The following is a 19,624-nucleotide window of genomic DNA, read 5'->3' as shown; positions in this document are numbered from 1 at the left end:
CTATGAAAGGCACAAAGACAAGAAAGGATCGAATGATGTGCAAAAACAAATCAGTTTATCATTACGGAAAGAGTACTCACGCTATATTTATGTCTGTTGGTTTTGGTATTCTGGTAAAAAACAAAAAAACACCATCACTGTTATTATGTATCACCACAAACACAGGAAGAGGAAGTTTGTGATTATAATATTTATATAAAATCAGCAGCTACTCACAGTTGGTCATTAAGTCGAACATGACTTTTCTTTCTGCCATCACTGCTGTTACAGCGCTGATTGGTGATACTCCTGTGAAGGTGAAATAATTATATAATTATACTACATTTGATATATTACATTATAAATTCTAAGACTGTCTCATAATGAAGCCTGCATCACACTCACCCAGGTATGGTTCCTCCATAACCGCAGGGATAATGTCTATTTAAATCAGCCCTGAATCCACTGGTGAGTGAAGGCTCCATGTGGCTGCTGAAGACCTGACTCATAATCAGTGAACGTGAAGGAAGGATAGAGCCCTAAAACCCCCCACTAGTAAAGAAGGACAAAGAGATGATGTTTGTGATAAAAATTTGTCATAAAAGCAAGAAAACACACATATTTTAGAAAAAACTTAAAAAATTTTGGGTTTTTTTTTTTACTAAAAATTATGTTGTTACTTATTAGGAAAATCTAATGTTTCACTTCTCTGGAAAGTCAGAAAGCATAGACAAGACAATTTAGCAAAGAACCTATTTTTAACTGCATCTTTAGGCACTTTATTGCTAGTAGCCATCATTTGTTTCTATGTCTTTAGATGAATCTATGACAAATGCCAGCGGTAACACCAGGTGATTCCCAAAAAAGTATCTACATCAGATGAACAGGATCTGCAGGTTATGTCCTTAAGCAAAAGGAAAAAATCCATGAAAGACCTGAAACAGGACCCACAGAGATGCATCTGGCCTTTCAGTTGATCTGTTTACTGTCCTGAAATGATCTCAGTGGAAGTGTGGCTGTCAAGAAGCCCTCTTTAAGGAAGGGAAACAAGGAGAAGAAGGCTGAGGTATGCCAAATTCTACAATAACTGGCCTGAAAAAGTGGCAACAGATCTTATGGAGTGATAATTTCCAGCCATCTGCAAACCATGGGACAAAAAGTAGCTAACATCCGAAGAAAGGCTTTGAATCCCAAAGAAGCCTGAACAGCTACTTAAAGAAATAAAAATATCATTGGATCTATTTCCCATTTTCATAGAAAAACATAAAGAAGTGAGGGGCAGCCTGAGAGTTTTGTGCAGTATTTTATATATACAGTGACTAATCTTCTAGAGTATACTTGCTATTTAATCATTAATTAATATAAATTACTATTTTCTTAATATTAACTTACCTGGACAGTGGTATAAAGGAAGTCCAGAGAAGTTCCGAGTATCTGTCTGTAATAAACACACACAGGCAAATGTCTTGTTTCAGATAAAGGTGAACATTTTAAAGCCTTTTTTGACTGAACAGGATGATCTCCTCTTTGCTTTTGACCAAAGAGGTGGGTTTGAATTCCAGGGACAGGCAGAGTGACAGTGTCACAAACAATAGGATCAGAGTGAGCGACACCCAATCCAGCCCACTGTGTGTAGTACTGATGTCACTTAAAAAGCAACTGTAAAACTACCCTAACTAAACACTGACTGCTCTAAGACCAGTGCGATATAATTTTTACTGTTCTTTAAGCTTTATTGTTCAGGAATCAAGTCTTGGCTGATTTACTAATATTAGTTACAATCACTGCTAAGAACGCCCATCATCCAGTCATCGAGTGTGGATCTGATAATATTATGCATTCACAGCTCAGTGAATGGGTGCAAAGAAAATCAAGCTGGCTCTGACCAGCAAACACCGACACCAGATACAAGCTGTGCGACTGGTGTTCGGTTGCGGGAGTTGTATTTCATTGTGTTCATTCCTGCGCAACACAAAGACTGAAATAGATCCAGATTATGTGCATTAGTGAATGCACCCAAACTTTATTATTACTATAATAATAATAATAATAATAATTATTATTATTAGAAAATGTATTATTTTAGTTCTTACATTTGATGGACAGTGTTGGCATGCCAAAATGTAACACGTGATTGAAATTACATAACACATAAAAAAGTTGCATCACATTTGTACTAATTCTCAAACCCAAGTTTTGTCCCTGTTTCCAGGATCTATAGTACAGGGTGGGCCATTTATATGGATACACCGTAATAAAATGGGAATGGTTGGTGATATTAAAGTCCTGTTTGTGGCACATTAGTATATGTGAGGGGGCAAACTCCTCAAGATGGGTGGTGACCATGGTGGCCATTTAGAAGTCGGCCATCTTGGATACAACTTTTGTTTTTTCAATAGGAAGAGGGCCATGTGACACATCAAACTTATTGGTAATGTCACAAGAAAAACAATGGTGTGCTTGGTTTCAACGTAACTTTATTCTTTCATGAGTTATTTACAAGTTTCTCTTTGTTCACAGCCATTGACATGTCGAAGAGGTTAACACGTGAGGAGCGGATCGAAATTGTGTTGATATCTGGTGAACGCAGTAACCGGGTCATTGCAGCAGATTTCAATGCAAGACACCCTACGAGAGCACCCATCTCCCATGCTACAGTCAGCAAACTGCTTGCTAAGTTTCGTGAAACTGGTTCAGTGTTGGATTTGCCAAAATGTGGACGCAAGAAAACTGTCACTAATGAAGAAACATCAGTGGCTGTCCTAGCTTCATTCAGCCCACAGCGTAGCACTCGCCGCATGTCACTGGAGAGTGGCATTAGTCGAACATCCCCAGATATTAGCTACTCACAAATGGCACCCTTACAAACTCCAGCTACTGCAGCATCTCAACGAGGATGACCCAGATCGGCGCACAGAATTTGCAGAATGGGCAAAACAAAAATTGGAACAGGACCCTCAGTTCACGCAGAAGATTTTGTTCAGTGATGAGGCAAACTTTTATGTGAATGGTGAAGTTAACAAACAAAACCACCGCTATTGGTCTGACACTAACCCACATTGGATGCATCCCTCCAAGACTGTTGGAACACCAAAAGTGATGGTTTGGTGTGGTATATGGGGTACAACGATAGTGGGTCCATTCTTCATCAATGGAAACCTCAAGGCCACTGGATACTTGAAATTGCTACATGATGATGTGTTTCCTCTTTATGCACTGAAGCTGGCACGTTCCTGAGTTTTTCCAGCAAGATGGTGCACCACCACATTATGGGTGCCAGGTCCGAGCATTCCTAGATGAACAGTTTCCTGGAAAGTGGATTGGTCGTCGTGGGCCAGTTGAATGGCCCCCAAGGTCTCCTGATCTGACCCCCTTAGACTTTTATCTTTGGGGTCATCTGAAGGCAATTGTCTATGGTGTGAAGATACGAGATGTGCAGCACCTGAAACTACAGATACTGGATGCCTGTGCTGGCATTTCTCCTGCGGTGTTGCTATCAGTGTGTGAAGAGTGGGAGAAGAGGGTTGCATTGACAATCCAACACAATGGGCAGCACATTGAACACATTTTAAAAGTGGTCAGAAACTTGTAAATAACTCATGAAAGAATAAAGTTACGTTGAAACCAAGCACACCATTGTTTTTCTTGTGACATTACCAATAAGTTTGATGTGTCACATGGCCCTCTTCCTATTGGAAAAACAAAAGTTGTATCCAAGATGGCCGACTTCTAAATGGCCACCATGGTCACCACCCATCTTGAGGAGTTTGCCCCCTCACATATACTAATGTGCCACAAACAGGACTTTAATATCACCAACCATTCCCATTTTATTACGGTGTATCCATATAAATGGCCCACCCTGTACTAGGTAAAAGTCTTGAGCCACCCCTAATTTCTGTGTATTTTGCCTCCAAGTAGCCAGAGTTTCTTGTACTTTTAAAAAAAAAAAGTTTTATTGAGTGATAGTGCTTTGGAGAAAACCTCTAAAGTTCTTTCAAAACTTTTCTTTGGACATTAGCTGCTTTTGGACTTACTTTTAGTCCAGTCCTTGTACCTGATTGTTTTCAGAGGAATATCTAATTGTTAATTAAGCCATTAAACACTGAGGCTCCATCATGGTTTGGGGATATATTTCAGGAAGTGTTGTTGGGGACTTGATGGAATTGATGGAATTATGAACACAGAAAAGTACAGTCAGATTTTCATCCACTATGCAACAGCTTCTTTTTTCAATATGACAATGATCCCAAACACACTGTTAATGCAATAAAAGCATACCTGGATGGAAAAACACACAATGAAACTGTGAGTCATGGATTGGCCTCCCCAGAGCTCAGACCTCAACATTATTGAAGTAGTGTGGGATCATTTTGACAGAGAACAAAACAAAAAAAAAGCAGCCAACATCCAAAGAAGAGCTTCGAATGTCCTTCAAGAAGCCTGGGGAACTATTCCTGAAGACTTTAAAGAAATGACACGAAACTTTGCCTAAGAAAGTTCAGGCTGTGTTTGGATTATACCAAATATTGACTGTCAGCCTTGTTAGAATAGTACACACTGCTGTTTTACCATATATGTGGTATTTCCTTATAAATTGCTGCACTTACTTCCTGTTAAAGAAATGAGGGTGATTGAAGAACTTGTGTAATGATAGCAAATTGATATAATCCTTCAATTTCCCTTTTCACACTTGTCCCCAGAACAATTACATTCATTTTTAATTTGAAAACAAGATTTATGATATTAAACCCCCTGAAAATATTTCTTTATTATGTAACATAAAATATTTATGGTTAAATAAGTAACAACAAAACATAGGCATATTATATTTAAAGCTGCTGTGATATGCTCTGCCTTTATGCACAGTGACCAAAAGGCCACTACGGCATTAGATTCACATTGAGATGTTACTGGATCCAGATTTGCTTAGTATGTGAAAATTCTGGGAGAGACCTTTCCAGATTTAAACCTCTCAAATAAAACAACAAAAACAGTTTGGACCACTGCAAACACTCTATTATTCATGCAGGGTCTTTTTTATGCCTAGTAGTAAGAAGTTTATTGAAGAATACACACTACATCCAGAAACCTGAAAATTGCATTAAAATACCAGTTTTTCAATCAATGCGTGTTGCTGCCTTTTATTGAACACGATTTGGACTGCTTGGAAAGCAGCAAACCTTTTCTTTGTTTGTTAGCTCACAAGACCCATTCTGCATTCTGCTTTTTAATTGGGATTCTCAAGAGACCTTGTCCAAAGTCTCAGCAAAACACGTAAGTCCTATCAAGCAGCATAAGCTAAGTCCAGTAACCAATTACCTTGCTCTGGCCCAGCAGAGCCGCCGCTCTCTCTCCGGATTACAATTCCCGCTGCTGCATTATAAATGTGCAGCTGCAGTGCTTTCCCTAATATTAGGTTATTGTGCAGATGGAAGTTGACGGTTAGTGGATGATTTGCAACAACCACAGGAAACCAGCCTTATCTGTAGCTCTCATGCCAACAACTTCAGACACATTGTGAAAAATTAGCTCACCACTTTCCAAATGAAAATCATGTGACATTTGTTGATAACTAGCTTCACAAAAAAATAACCTCACTGGTGAAAACCTGTTAAAGGAGAGCAGAAATTAAACTTCCCCTTCTAACCTCTGAAAGCCCCAAGTGAAGCTAAAGACTGTCAGGTCTCATCAGCTTTGCTGTGCCAATTATGTTGTAGTAATATGGCTTTTAACAATTTTATTAAGCTATCTTACCCTGCAAACGCAGCACAAACAGACACAAACAAAATTCAGCTTCAGTGCAAACAGATAAGGTCTCAGAATTACAGCCAGAAAACTTAATAACATCTAAAGAAGTTAAAAATGTTCAAAGTTAAAAACGAGGTAGGCAATTCATTGTTAAAGTCTGCAACCAAGAAATGCCTTCATGAATGGAAACACAGAGATGGGTTTACAGCAAGATGCAAACCCCTGTTTACACTCAGTAAAAGATTAGACTTTGCCACAAACCAGATAAAGGAGGCTGCATTATTTGATAAATGAAACAAAGATTAAACTATACTACAATAATGGGAGAAGAGAAGTATGGAGAAGGAAAGAAACAGCTAATGATCTGACAAACATGGTGGCATGTGCATATATGGCTGCCAGTGGAACCGGGTCATTGGTGTTTATTGATGATCTGGCTGCTGATTAATTGAGAAGTGCACAGGGCTATATTCCCTGCACAAACACTTCACGGTGGGAAATGGATAATGACTTAAAATCAGATTTAGTGGTGTACAGAGGCAAAACGACAAAAAAAAAAATGTTACTTTCTAACTGCTGAAAAAAAAGAATGTGTTGATGGTTGAAAGACAGACACACACACACTGACTCTTGCACTGGTCTTCGGTGCCCAGTTACAAATCCGTCCTTGTCTTGTTGGTGGACTATAAGCTTTCTGAAAGGGCTTATGAAGACATTCATGATGTTTCTTTCATGTGAGCTGAGAATGAAAGAATAAAAGATGAACCTGTGAACTCACACTTCAAAGCTCACAGCTCGGGAGAATTTTTCTTTAATTTCATGTTTCAGGAAAAACACACACACGCACACACACACACACACACACACACACACACACACACACACACACACACACACACACACACACACACACACACACACACACACAACAAACACATATTTCACAATCACAGAGCACAGTGTGTGGGCATGTGTGCATGTGTGTGTGTGTGTGTGTGTGTGTGTGTGTGTGTGTGTGTGTGTAACTCCAGGGTGACATAGGTGCGTTTGTCAGTACAATGAGAAAAATTTTAAATGAAATTACATCATTTTTTCCTCATTTGCATAGAGTTGCTTGGGAAAAAAAATGTGGTAAATTAACAGATTTTATTTAAATGTTTTCATTTTTATTCTCCAACTATTCAGTCACATTCTGTTAGCTGGAAGGCAAGTGCCCTTGAGTTATTCAGAGCTGTTCATAAAGCAAGTCAGAGCTTTATCTATCTATCTATCTATCTATCTATCTATCTATCTATCTATCTATCTATCTATCTATCTATCTATCTATCTATCTATCTATCTATCTATCTATCTATCTATCTATCTATCTATCTATCTATCTATCTATCTATCTATCTATCTATCTATCTATCTATCTATCTATCTATCTATCTATCTATCTATCTATCTATCTATCACATTTAAATTCACATTTAAAAAAAATGCGTATGTTTACTTTGGCCATCTGTTCAAACAGCTTCATTATTCAAATGTACATTAAAAACAGCGTTTTGCCTGTAAATGTAACTGAAACATCACTGACATGGTGAGCTGAGTGTCTCTGGTGGTATAGAATAAAGAGAGGCACTAAAGACACTGCCCTGCAGTTGTCTTTTCCTTTTTATTTTTTTTATTACTGGGGAGAATGTAGGCGCTGTGTTTTTCCACACCTCTGCATACTATTCCACAGAAATCCCCGGAGAAACAGCTCAATCTCTCGTTTGACGGACAGCAGCTCGTCTCTTGTGAAAAGTGACTTTATTTGACCACTTCTGCCGCCTGTGTTTTGGGGGAGAACGAGGGGAACTATACTGGGTCATACTAGGAATGCATAAAAAAAAATGTTTTGAGATCATCACTTCTCTGTGAAGCTCGACTGTAGCCGCCTCACTCCCTCACTCCCATCTAACTCCTGCTCTGTTACATTTAAGAATCTCATTTGGTCTTCACAGCTGCTTTCACTATGACAGCGTTTGACTTCTCGGATATAGAGGCGTTTTTGGATTGCCACCCGGATCTGTTCGAGGAGTATCTCGTACGGAAAGCGAAATGTGACCAGGTTAGCAGGTGGTTGAAGGAGCATCAGCCGTCGAAAGTGTCCTCTGTCGAGGAGAAGCGGGGCGCTGCCATGGACCCTCTGTGGCCGACCAGTGCTGACGGACTCCGGCGCAGATCGTCCCATATGGAGCTGCGACGGAACTTTGCTCGGTCCAAAGCCACCACTGCACACTGGACATACGACGAGCATGTGAGCTTGAGCGAACACGAGTCCCAGTCCAGCATGAGGCGCCGTGCGCTCCTGCGTAAAGCCAGTTCACTGCCTCCGACTACCGCGCACATCCTGAGCGCCCTGCTGGAGTCTAGGGTCAATGTGCCTCAGTACGCATCCAGCGCCATTGACTATAAATACAGACTTAAAGAAACCAACGAGAGGGAGTTTTTCTTAGAGCTCGTGAAAGATATCTCCAACGAGTTGGACTTAACAAATCTGAGTTATAAGATCCTGATCAATGTCTGCATTCTTGTGGATGCAGACAGGTGTTCGCTTTTCCTCGTTGAAGGACCCCCTCACAAGAGGACTCTGGTTTCCAAGTTCTTTGATGTGCACTCAGGCACCACAGTCAGACCGTCATCCAGCACTCTTAACTCCAATGAAGTGCAAGTGCCATGGGGGAAAGGTATCATTGGATATGTGGCAGAGCACGGGGAGACTGTAAACATCTCAAACGCATATGAGGTAAAGGATAATTAGAATTTGTATTCCTAATTTGTGTGCGTCCATTTAAGCTCGCGAATATCAGTACATGATGATGTCGGGTATTGGACCCGAGTATTGTAGTAGTAAAAGAAAAATTTCTACAATACACATCGGGTTTGAGGTCCACCTTCAGCTACATTCCCAAATTAAAAGCATCCATAAATGTGTGTCTTCTTTAAAGTAATGGAACTTTTTTTGTTTTGTTTTTTGCTAGAAGATGTATTCAAGGGTTGGCAACACTGTCCCACTCCTCAGAACTTCAACTTTTGCGCACGTTGTTCCGAATACAAAATGCAGGTTCTTTTGGATAGAAAAAAATACAATAGTCAAAGAAAAGGAAAACCAATCACTGTATTTCTTTCCACAAACCAAATCTGGTATTATATGCTAGACTTGAGCACCACATCATTATATCATCGCCCTGGGCTGCTCGGGAAGCTAAGGAAACATGATGATGTATCCTCCTGCGATCCACTACTCCAGCAGCATAGTTACGTGTCAGTGAGGGGTACAAGGGTCTCTCTGCTTATAGTAAAGACAGTTTCATCCAACAGAGACTCAAATCTACAAGCCCTTTGCCTTTATGAGGCAAACGCGCATATGACGAAGGAATGTAGAGCTGGGATGTGTTTGTTTTTATGTGAACTCCTATCAATAAATGTGTAATAGCCTGTATGTTTATATGACCACAATTCCAGGATCACCGCTTCAGTGATGAGATTGACAAGCTGACCGGGTACAAGACTCAGTCCATCCTCTGTATGGCCATCTGCAACAGTGATGGAGAAGTCATAGGTGTTGTACAAGCTATTAACAAAAATCCAATCGGCACCCCATTTACTGAGGATGACGAGAAGGTGAGACTCTGTTGAAGAGAAGAAAATCATTCGCCTGTCGTACCAGCGGGCTACACATTCATATATATATTACACCCTATTCATCTTCTTCAGTATTACTGATCGTGCCATTAGGGGCATTTAAAGAGGGAGTTAAATTGAACTGGAGCATCGTGTACCCCATCACCCAACAATAACTCTTGCCATGGAACTGGAAATATTGTTTGTAATTTGCATCTTAATGGCTGTGGAGAGGGGTAAAGTGTTCCCTTGGAATCAAAACACAAGGAAATGGAAGAGAAGAGGTCAAGCTTTTACTCAAGCGTGGACCATTAAATACGTCTGCCTGTGCAATCTATACACACACAGTAAGAAAAGTGTTACTTTCAGTTGCTCCCTCGGCTATCCAGTTGAAATGGGCTTACTAGAATATACGTGTGTTATAGCTTCATTTACGGTTCCACTGCTTATGAGTACAATTTAATTCTCAGAGTTTGCTGACGAGACAATAATATTTCGTACATCCTGGAGATTGGAGGGTTGTGCAAAAGCGATCATTTCATTCACGTTTGGTAAATACATAAAAAAAAATACTGCATCAATGCTGATATTTGCAGTTTGTAAAAATCATCAGTTTGCTTCTGCGTGCAGTCCATCTGCACTGAGAAATTCATCCACGAGGTGGCAGAAAAAACTTGTGGAAATAAATACATTGTGAATCCGTATAGTGTGATCTCTCGCTCAACTTCAAAAAGCTGTGAGAGATTTAAGCTTTTTTTCAAGTGTATATAAAACAAAACACTAAATATAACTTTGGCAGAGCAACCTCAGAAACTATTTTTCAGCAACAAAGACTCTAAAAATAGGGAGGAGAAAAAGCTTGATCAGGCAGCTTGTCCAGACATTTTAAGGCCCTTGATGTCTTACTAAGTCTCTTTCTCTGAATCAATACTTCATTAACAGCAAATCTATTTGAGATAAATTTGCACTGAGAAGCAGCTGACTCCATCATGATCTTTGTATGCGCATTTACTCTTTCTGGTTCTCTTATATGGCTTTATTTCATTATTAGCATGCAGACATTGTGCATGCTAATAATTAGCATGCAGACATTCTCCACTTTTTTTGTGCTTTCATTCAGGTGCTGCAGATGTATCTACCATTCTGTGGAATATCGATTTCCAATGCTAAGTTGTTTTCAGAGTCTCGCAAGGAGTATGAAAGGAGCAGGGTGAGAAGTTTTAAACTCTGCATTTCCAAAAACATGACTGAACACAATAATCACTCCAAAGCACATTAACATCCTATATGTTTGCCTTTCACAGATGTATTTAGTTATTAGTTTAATCAAAAAGTTAGGCTTACATTAACTTCAGCAGCATGATATTCTATCAGGAATGTGGAAATAATGTAATGAACAAATGAAGTTACAGTGTTTATTGTTGCTGCCACAGGCTTTGCTGGAGGTGGTCAATGACCTGTTTGAGGAACAGACCGACCTGGAAAAGATTGTCAGGAAGATCATGCAGCGAGCGCTGACTCTGCTGCAGTGTGAACGTTGCTCTGTGCTTCTTCTGGAGGACATTGACTCACCCGTGAGACCTTTTTTTTCCATTTCCTCACAGATTCATCTGCTGCTTGATTTTCGGTGTATAACTAAACCAAAGTCATTATATCTTTTTTTTTTTTTTTTTTTTACCTGATTCTCATGGTAAATTCTTCCATATTTAATTTGCTTTACTTCTGATGGCAGCGATATATGATTTTTCTCATAGGTTGTGAAGTTCTCTAAGACGTTTGAACTCATGTCTCCTTTGTGCAATGTGGACCGTGACATCAGGTGAAGCAGATTTTGCTCATATATCATTATTGCAGAATTGCAACAAACACAAATATGATTAACATTAGAAGAAGACTTGCATTTCAGTGAGACAAAGTTTGTAGTCAGTATTTCTGTGTATTAATGTCTGCACATGACTGTTGTTTCCTCTTTGTAATACTGCCCACATCAGCATGGAGAAGTTATCCTGTTCTGATTGGCTAATCAATAACAGTATTGCTGAGCTGGTGGCTTCAACAGGACTTCCTGTTAACATCAGTGATGTGTGTCAGGACCCACGCTTTGATGCTGAGGTATGCACAGTGTAGTGTATTTATCAGATCTGAGGCTTTTATTTAAAAAACAGTCAGAAAATATGAGCCATTCGCACTGTTATCACTGCAAGAACATCAGTTTCCCACAAAAAATAAATAAATAAATAAATAAAAAATCATGGCTTCTCTCTTTGCAGGCAGATCAAGCTTCAGGGTTTCATATCAGATCAGTGTTATGTGTTCCTATCTGGAATCGAACTCATCAGATAATTGGTAAGTGAACCAGAAAATAATCAGTTTTGTTTCACTGGAAACGAGTCCTCATGTTATAGTCATGATTTATGTATATTTTTCACAGGGGTTGCACAAATTCTGAACCGCCTGGACAGGAAGACCTTCGATGATGCAGATCAGAGGCTATTTGAGGTTAAGCTACACTATCTGCACTGTGACACTCTAGATCCGCAGGTCCTTTTCATGTTTCATATTTTTCCTCTGGCCTATTGTTTGTGTGCAGGCATTTGTGATATTCTGTGGCCTTGGAATCAACAACACAATGATGTACAATCAAGTTAAGAAGACATGGGCCAAACAGTCTGTAGCACTGGATGTAAGCCTATCCTTCTACCCACCACTCCATGTCTCTCTGGAGGATAAAAGATATTTATATATCCTTTTCTATACAATAATTTCTTCTCTTTTTGTCATGTTCCAGTTTTCTTTTATGTTTTCTTTTATGTTTTGATGCTTCCATTTAATCCACTCATCCATTTTCTTAACCAGTTCTCTAACTCGGGTTGCAGAGGAGCTGAAGCCTTTCTAGTTGACACAGGAGAGTGGTGGTTTACACAAGTTACCAGTCTATCAAATGGCTGGTATAATCTGATATCAGTTCAAATCAATTTTATTTATATAGTGTAAGTTCACAACTACAGTTGCATCAAAGTAGGAGTAAAGACACAACAAAATTAGAAAGAAAACCCCATCAATCACACAACCCTAAATAAGGAAGCACTTTATAAGAGTAGGAAGGAAAAAGAGGGCCTGAAAGCTGAAGGTTCTGCCTACCATTCTACTTTTAGAAACTCTACAAATAAAAAGTAGGCCAGCAGCCTGATAGAAAAGCGTGCTGTTAGGAAAATATGGTACTGTAATTTGATGTATATTTACTACTACCTTCTATGTACATTTACCCGATTACTTTGTATGTAAGGAAATTTATTTTTAATTCTATTCTAAATTTAACAGTGAGCCAGTGAATGGGAGAAATATGATCTCTCTTTCTGGTCTCTGTCAGTACTCTTGTTTCAGCATTTTGGATCAACTGAAGGTGTTTCAGGGAGCTTTTAGAGTGCCCTGGAAATAATGAATTACAATAGTAATAGTATTAGATAAATGCATGAACTAGCTTTTTAGCATCACTTTGAAACAGAATATTGCTAATTTTAGAGATACAGGACAGTGTGAATGAGTAAATAAAGCTGAGTGTCATCTGCATAGGAAAGGAAATATCTGCAATGTCTTCTAATTATACAGCCTAAGGAAGGCATGTAAAATATAAAAAGTATTGATACCAGCATGCAACGCTGTGGAGCTCCATGACTAACTTTTATGTGTAACTCCCCATTTACACGGACAAATTGGAATCTATCAGATAGAGTCACGCTATTGCAGAGCTGGATTCCTTTAATACTTCCAGTGTGTTCTGACCTCTGCAGTAAAATACTATGGTCAATGGTATCAATAACAATATAAGCTATAGCAATAATCCAATAAACTCTTATTCATAAAAGAGTCTATATTTATTGTGGAAAAAAGCAAACTTCAATAAACTTAATGTTTTATGTGTACAAAAAATGCTAAATCTTACAATTCCAAAACTATAAGATATTATAAATGACTAAGCAATTTGGGAGTAGTATTAGAAATATGTGGTATATACAAAAAAAATAAATTTTCAGTTACACTACTCTGAAATAAAAACATAGTTTAGGAGGGACACACAGTAATGAATTCAAACTACCTGTATGAGAAATTATCGATTCCAGAAAAATGCTGTGTCATCACTGTTACTGCTAATCTTAACAGAAGCTCTTTATATTCATTGGCGTCTCAGTCTGTGTTCTGTTCCAGTGCCCAGTATCTAACCTGAGCAGTCACATTATCCTCAGAAAACATGATTCCTCTTCTCTACCATAAATATTTTAGTTGCTTTTAAATTATTAACGATAAATACACGTGCAGGTCTGCTCAGTTTTCATCAAAGACAACAAACACAGCTGTATTTCTGTCACACAATCTTTGATGTTTCTTTGATCACCTGATGGATTTTTTTGTGATTAGAGAAGCCAAAATATAGCAACAAATTGGCTTTAAAAGCAGATACATATTTACTTTGATCTTGATTACATAGGACGGTGAACACGAATAAAAAACATCAACATTCTTGGTAAATATTAATTATCTTGTTTAGCAGTGAGTGTACATTAGAGAGCTAGTCTTATGTTATTTAGGCCATCCCCTCATGACATCACCTCACTATCTGGGACAGTTTTTTTTAATACGTCAGTGTTTTGCATTATTTTCTGTTTTTCAGATGTTGTCCTATCACGCTACCTGCTCCAAGGTAGAAGTTGACAGACTGAAGGTAATGAAAGAAAAACATTATATAATGCATAAAGGCACTCTACCAACGTCAGGAAAATAGTGAAATGTGTCAGTGGATAAAGGTGCAACATAAACTGGAAGGCTGTCATCCTTCAGTGGCACTCTGTGACTGACAGCACTGTCCTCTCCCCTTAAGGCTGCCAAGATCCCCCTGAGCAGTGAGTTAGGCATTGATGAGTTCCACTTCAACGACTTTTCATTGGACAACGACGCCATGATCACGGCTTCTCTCAGGATGTTTCTGGAACTTGGTGTTGTCCAAAAGTTTAAAATTGACTATGAGGTAAGGCCATGAAATGTGCCTTGTAATATGCATGTTTATCCCTCCATACATAAACATATTCATACCTTCTGTATATCTGTCTGTAGGTTTTGTGCCGCTGGCTTCTGACTGTGAGGAAGAACTATCGAACTGTGGCATACCATAACTGGAGGCATGCTTTCAATGTGTCGCAGTGCATGTTCGTTATGATCACGGTAAATTTTAACATAAAGCAAAAAAAGTCAGACATATATCTTTAAAGAAAGCAATGATGTAAAGTTGTTTTGCATGCCCACAAATAGATAGATCTATGGAATAAACTATATAAAAAATTCTATATCCAAGGTATTTCTAAGAAGTCATATGGTGCCGGATTTGGTCTCTTATTGCTTAGGGTTGCTTCTGTGTCCTATCCTATCCAAACTGATGCAAAAAATCCTATAAAAGCACATTAAATATTTAGTGAAAATAAATGAAACAGAATAGGTTTAAAATTACTTGGTAAGAATGTGGCTGTTTGCTTTGCATTGTGTAGACAGCAAGTTTCCAGGATGTCCTGTCAGATGCAGAGATATTGGCACTGATGGTTGGCTGTTTGTGCCATGACTTAGACCACCGAGGCACCAACAATGCATTTCAAGCTAAGTACGCCACAGAGGCCTGTGGATTTTGGAACTGGTGTCTTGTTGATGCAGAGAAGTGTAACTACTCTGTTGTTCCTGCAGGACAGGTTCTGCTCTGGCCCTGCTTTACGGGACATCAGCCACCCTGGAGCATCATCACTTCAACCATGCAGTCATGATCCTGCAAAGTGAGGTCAGGCTAATATTTTTATATTTTTTGATAAAGCCCATGTAATTCTTATGTTTTTGCTCAGGTTTCTTTCTTATCTTCCTAGTTTGCTTTCTTTGATCAAGGGGCTGTAACTTCCAGCTGATAAAATAAAATAATATTTACTTAATCCTTAATGAAATCTAGATGATTCATTTGAATAAATAACTGCTGAAATAAAAGCAACGTCATATGGTGTCAGTTAGATAGATAAATCAATTTTTTTCTTTATTTTCTTATAGATAGCAGTTTGAATATGAGACGAAAATACCAGAGTCAAAAATCAAGGACAGACATTGGTGTATTTTTGAAATGTTATTTAATCAGTTCAATTGTGGATCAGTAATACATGCTACAGCCTGAGGCTAGTCTGCAATTTCTGTCCCTTTAGATTAAACTAAACATCAGCTCAGCAAGAAAACACATTCAAAATACCAGAAAACACAAATGCACAGACTGCATTCAATTTAAAAGTGTTGGACTGAGACCATTAGACTAACAGAAAGCCACTGTTTAAAGAGTTCGAGTAAAGTCGAGAGGCTGCTTTGTCTCAGGTGAAAATCAGTTTGATCATTGGGATCCGTGTTTTTTATCGATTTCTTTTAGCAGCGGACAGAGAAAGTCCAAACACACTGCTAATTAACATTTCTAAAGGGAGCTTCTTTTGACAGTGAGCAATGACTTTACCGGTGCATTGGATTTAAGGAGACATTTTAGCCACTATTACTCATCCTCGCCTGCTTTTGCGTGTGTACCTACTGTATTGCATGCTATTGTGTTTTTATTTCACAGGGTCACAATATCTTTGCAAACCTAAGCTCTAAAGAGTATAGCAACATGATGCAACTATTGAAGCAGGCTATTCTCTCCACAGACCTTACTTTGCACTTTGAGTAAGTGTTGTTTTTTCTTTCCTCATGGCATTCAAGGCTAAAATAGTTTGTGACTTGTAAACTTACATACGTCATTATAAATTATTGGATGCATTACCATATTCTGAACAAAAACTTTCACATTTCTTTCTTATTGCAAAGCACTTGGGTGGTTACGGGGGGGGGGGAGTCAAATTGTGCCTGATTTTTTTTTCTGTCCTGATTATATCTTTTAATTGCAAGGCGCAGAACCAAGTTTTTTGAATATGTTCTGTCTGGAGAGTTCAGCTGGACTGATGAAGGACACAGAGAAGTTCTTAGGTTCCTACATTTATATACAAATAAATCAAAATAACACGAACTATAACTGAATAAAAAAAAGAGATGGAAATGAGCTTTAATGTCATCAACAGGTCTATGTTGATGACAGCATGTGATCTGGGTGCAGTCACTCGTCCCTGGAAGATATCTAAACAGGTTTGAGCCTTTCACTATCCCTTCATCCAGGCTGCTAATGTTTTAATCACTGATAGTAATTATTAACGCTCTTGCTATGTACTGCAGCTTGCAGGAGTTGACTTCCTCGTGCTGCATGTGTAGCTGGTAGATAGGATTATGGGTCCGAATGGCCAGAAAGGATGCTAGGTTGTGTATATGACCTTATACACCAGGGCATTGTGATATTTTTAGACGCTGCATTTATAATAATCCTTATTGTGATACATCTTTTTTTTCAATATATGCTAAGAAGTACATTATGTTACTCTGGATATTGGAATACAACCAAAGAAGGTCTTTTCCATACACTCTGGCATATGCACTTGCTTCCTAGTGGCCCTGAGCCATGGCTATATTAAGAGGATTCTTATAATATATCCATGTCATGAATATGTTACAGGTACAGGACACTGGAGGATAGATTAGATTAAAAAAATCCATCTAAGGTAGTGCCACAAACATCGCTTCAGTTTCTTTGGGACTTTTCCAAAAAGAGCATAAGGGCACTTCATAAAGGCCATTTAAAAAAGCTTTTTTTTTGCATCCTTGGCCCATACAGTTGCTCTATCTAGGTCAAGGATCCACGTTTCCTAGAGCTTTCTCATTAAATTAAATTAGCTCACTAATCCATTTACTTAATTGTACTTGGACACAAACACTCATTTGATTTTTTTTATACACAACCAAATTATATTTCCAAAGCTTAGTTTACAGTCCTGTGCATGTGTCTTTTTCTAAAATAATGCAGGTGATGCGTTTGCATGACCCATAATAGCACCATACTAATAGAAAGATAATTGTTCTTCTCATTTAATTTAAATTAAAATAAGGACAAAATAGCAAAATACATTTAAGCCATTATTAACAGCATACCGGTACATCATTTTTAGAGTTAACTAATTTGTTTCCCTCGATGTCCACAGGTTGCAGAGCTGGTTACAAGTGAATTCTTTGAGCAAGGTGATAGGGAGAGGTCAGAGCTTAAGTTAATCCCAGCAGTAAGTAAGAAAGCTTTAAAAGTCAGTCAGACAATTTTCCACAATTTTCTTAATATAACTAGATCTCTCTCTAGGCCATCTTTGACCGCAATCGCAAAGATGAACTACCTGCCTTACAGCTTGAATGGATTGATGGGATCTGTAAACCTCTTTACCAGGTCAGACAACCCTTTATGATTTAAGTTAAGCATTTAGGTCTTATGAAAAGGTAATAGTAATTAAACTATTAATATCATTCTTTCTCTCCAGGCACTGCTGAAACTCAACAGAAAGTTACAGCCAATGATGGATGGCATCGATGCCAATCGAAAGAAATGGCAGGATCTCTGCTCATCCTATCAGGAGACACGCAGAGCTTCGGTGTCTAATCAGAGTACAGAATCAGGTCAGAACACTGAGTCAGGTGAAGAAGATGGAGAAACCAATGAAAACCTAGAGTCTAGAGAGACTGTGAAGCCAGTCGAAAACTCACCGTTTGGGTCAAAGTGCAGTTAGGATCAAAGATGCAGAGAAAACAAGGAGGTGGAAACAGAATCTGCAGGAAAGAAGTAAAATAAGCTAAGTGTTTGGCAAGCTTTGCATTAAGCCGAAAACATTCAAATGTCCTCTGATTTGATAAGAAATGCACTACCCACTATTGGTAAATGAAATGCAGCTTTCATCTGCTAGGTGTCCCAAGCACTACGTTAAACTCAGGACTGAGCTTTATCCCTACTGGTCAGACTCCATCAGACCTATGTATCTATGCTATCTGAGAGCTTGTCATGGGATGAATAAGAATCGAATAAGAAACCAAAGAAGGTCTCTTAATACTATAATATTTTTTAATGGGAACTGTGTTAGAAATCCCAAAACTATTGGAATGCCTTTACAAAACAAAAAAGAATCACTGTGACAAATCATATAAATTGCCATTATGAATGTTTACTGGAGCATGATTGTGTTCTGGATAAGGCTGTGGTACCTCAGTTGCAAGTCTTTGGCTATATGGTGTAATTTTCAGTGTTTGTGGGTTAATTGAATTGTTTGGCCATCCGCTTGTTGTGTGAAATACATGTATTTTCTGGGGGAAAACAGGCAGATATGCGTCAAAGACTCAAACAGGAGGTCAGTGTTAAAATTTAAAGTCTGCTGGCTTGTTGTAAAGTAAAGTGTAAAGTGTGTTGTGTTAGTCCCCGAAAAATTACTCCTCTGCATTTAACCCATTCACCCAGTGAAGCTCAAACAGCGAGGGAGCAGTGTTAAAGGGGTACCTTTAAACCCCTGACCTTCCGATCATGTCTGCTGGCTATCCCTGTTGTGTGTGTGTGTGAGTCTGTGTTATATCATGGTTAGGTAGTTATTTAATGGGTCTTAAAATAACTTATTGCAGCAGGATAGTTTAATTTCCAGACTCATAAAATGTTTAATGAATGCTCACTTGATTGAGAAAAATACATGACTGTCTAGTAAGTCCATGTCCATGTGTTCAGTTCAGTCTTAGATCTACTTTCTCTTTACACGTGCTCCAACTGTAAGCTACTAATTTTATTGTTTACTGTCTTTAAACTACACACAGTGGGATGAGTTTGTCTTACTCTTGCTAAGAAAGAAGAATTCTCAGTGCCTGAACTATGGCCTTTACAAGATTTCAGTGTTGTACATATATAATATGGAAAATTATCCAACTGGAAGTTTCATAAAGCAGATTGTGTATATACAGTATTTACGGTGCCATGAAAAGTATTTCCCCCTTACTGATTTCTAAGCTTTGTGTATTTTTGTCACACTTACATGTTTCAGATAATCAAAGAAATGCTAAATGATGATTTCATTTATGAAGAAAATAAGCTAGCCAAACCTAATCTATGTGAAGTTATGGCCTGCCTCGTTGAAAATAATGAAAATCATGAAAATAATTTGATTAACCACATTTTCAAAAAAAAGAAAAAAGCTGATTTCAGTTTCATTAGCTAAACCCAGAACTGATTACTGCCAGACCTGTTGAATCAAGGAATCACTTAAATGGAACCTATTTGACAAACTGAAGTAGGTTAAAA

At 38.4% G+C, this 19,624-nt stretch overlaps 1 protein-coding gene across 1 annotated transcript; it reads left to right on the top strand.

The window, feature by feature from the left end:
- The first annotated feature begins 7,475 nt into the window (after window positions 1-7,475).
- On the top strand, window positions 7,476-18,791 carry pde11al (phosphodiesterase 11a, like). The gene is made up of 20 exons (XM_031746217.2): window positions 7,476-8,506; window positions 9,226-9,384; window positions 10,505-10,594; window positions 10,818-10,958; window positions 11,139-11,203; window positions 11,376-11,496; window positions 11,655-11,730; window positions 11,816-11,883; window positions 11,975-12,067; window positions 14,054-14,104; window positions 14,261-14,407; window positions 14,494-14,601; window positions 14,922-15,031; window positions 15,112-15,202; window positions 16,010-16,110; window positions 16,333-16,410; window positions 16,503-16,566; window positions 17,511-17,585; window positions 17,660-17,743; window positions 17,835-18,791. Exons 1-20 carry the CDS (start codon window positions 7,733-7,735, stop codon window positions 18,078-18,080), a joined length of 2,742 nt encoding a protein of 913 aa, XP_031602077.1. The 5' UTR covers window positions 7,476-7,732; the 3' UTR covers window positions 18,081-18,791.
- The last annotated feature ends 833 nt before the right edge of the window (window positions 18,792-19,624 follow it).

The sequence above is a fragment of the Oreochromis aureus genome, linkage group 11 (assembly GCF_013358895.1).
Source record: "Oreochromis aureus strain Israel breed Guangdong linkage group 11, ZZ_aureus, whole genome shotgun sequence".
Taxonomy (NCBI): Eukaryota; Metazoa; Chordata; class Actinopteri; order Cichliformes; family Cichlidae; genus Oreochromis; species Oreochromis aureus.
This window is presented reverse-complemented; position numbering and strand designations above follow the sequence as displayed.

Excerpts from the sequence above, each read along its gene's own strand:
- pde11al (XM_031746217.2), top strand. The coding sequence starts at position 7,733 with ATGACAGCGTTTGACTTCTCGGATATAGAGGCGTTTTTGGATTGCCAC. Across the intron at positions 10,595-10,817 it reads AGGAGTATGAAAGGAGCAGG|GCTTTGCTGGAGGTGGTCAA; the intron begins GTGAGAAGTTTT and ends TTGCTGCCACAG. Across the intron at positions 11,731-11,815 it reads TCGAACTCATCAGATAATTG|GGGTTGCACAAATTCTGAAC; the intron begins GTAAGTGAACCA and ends TATTTTTCACAG.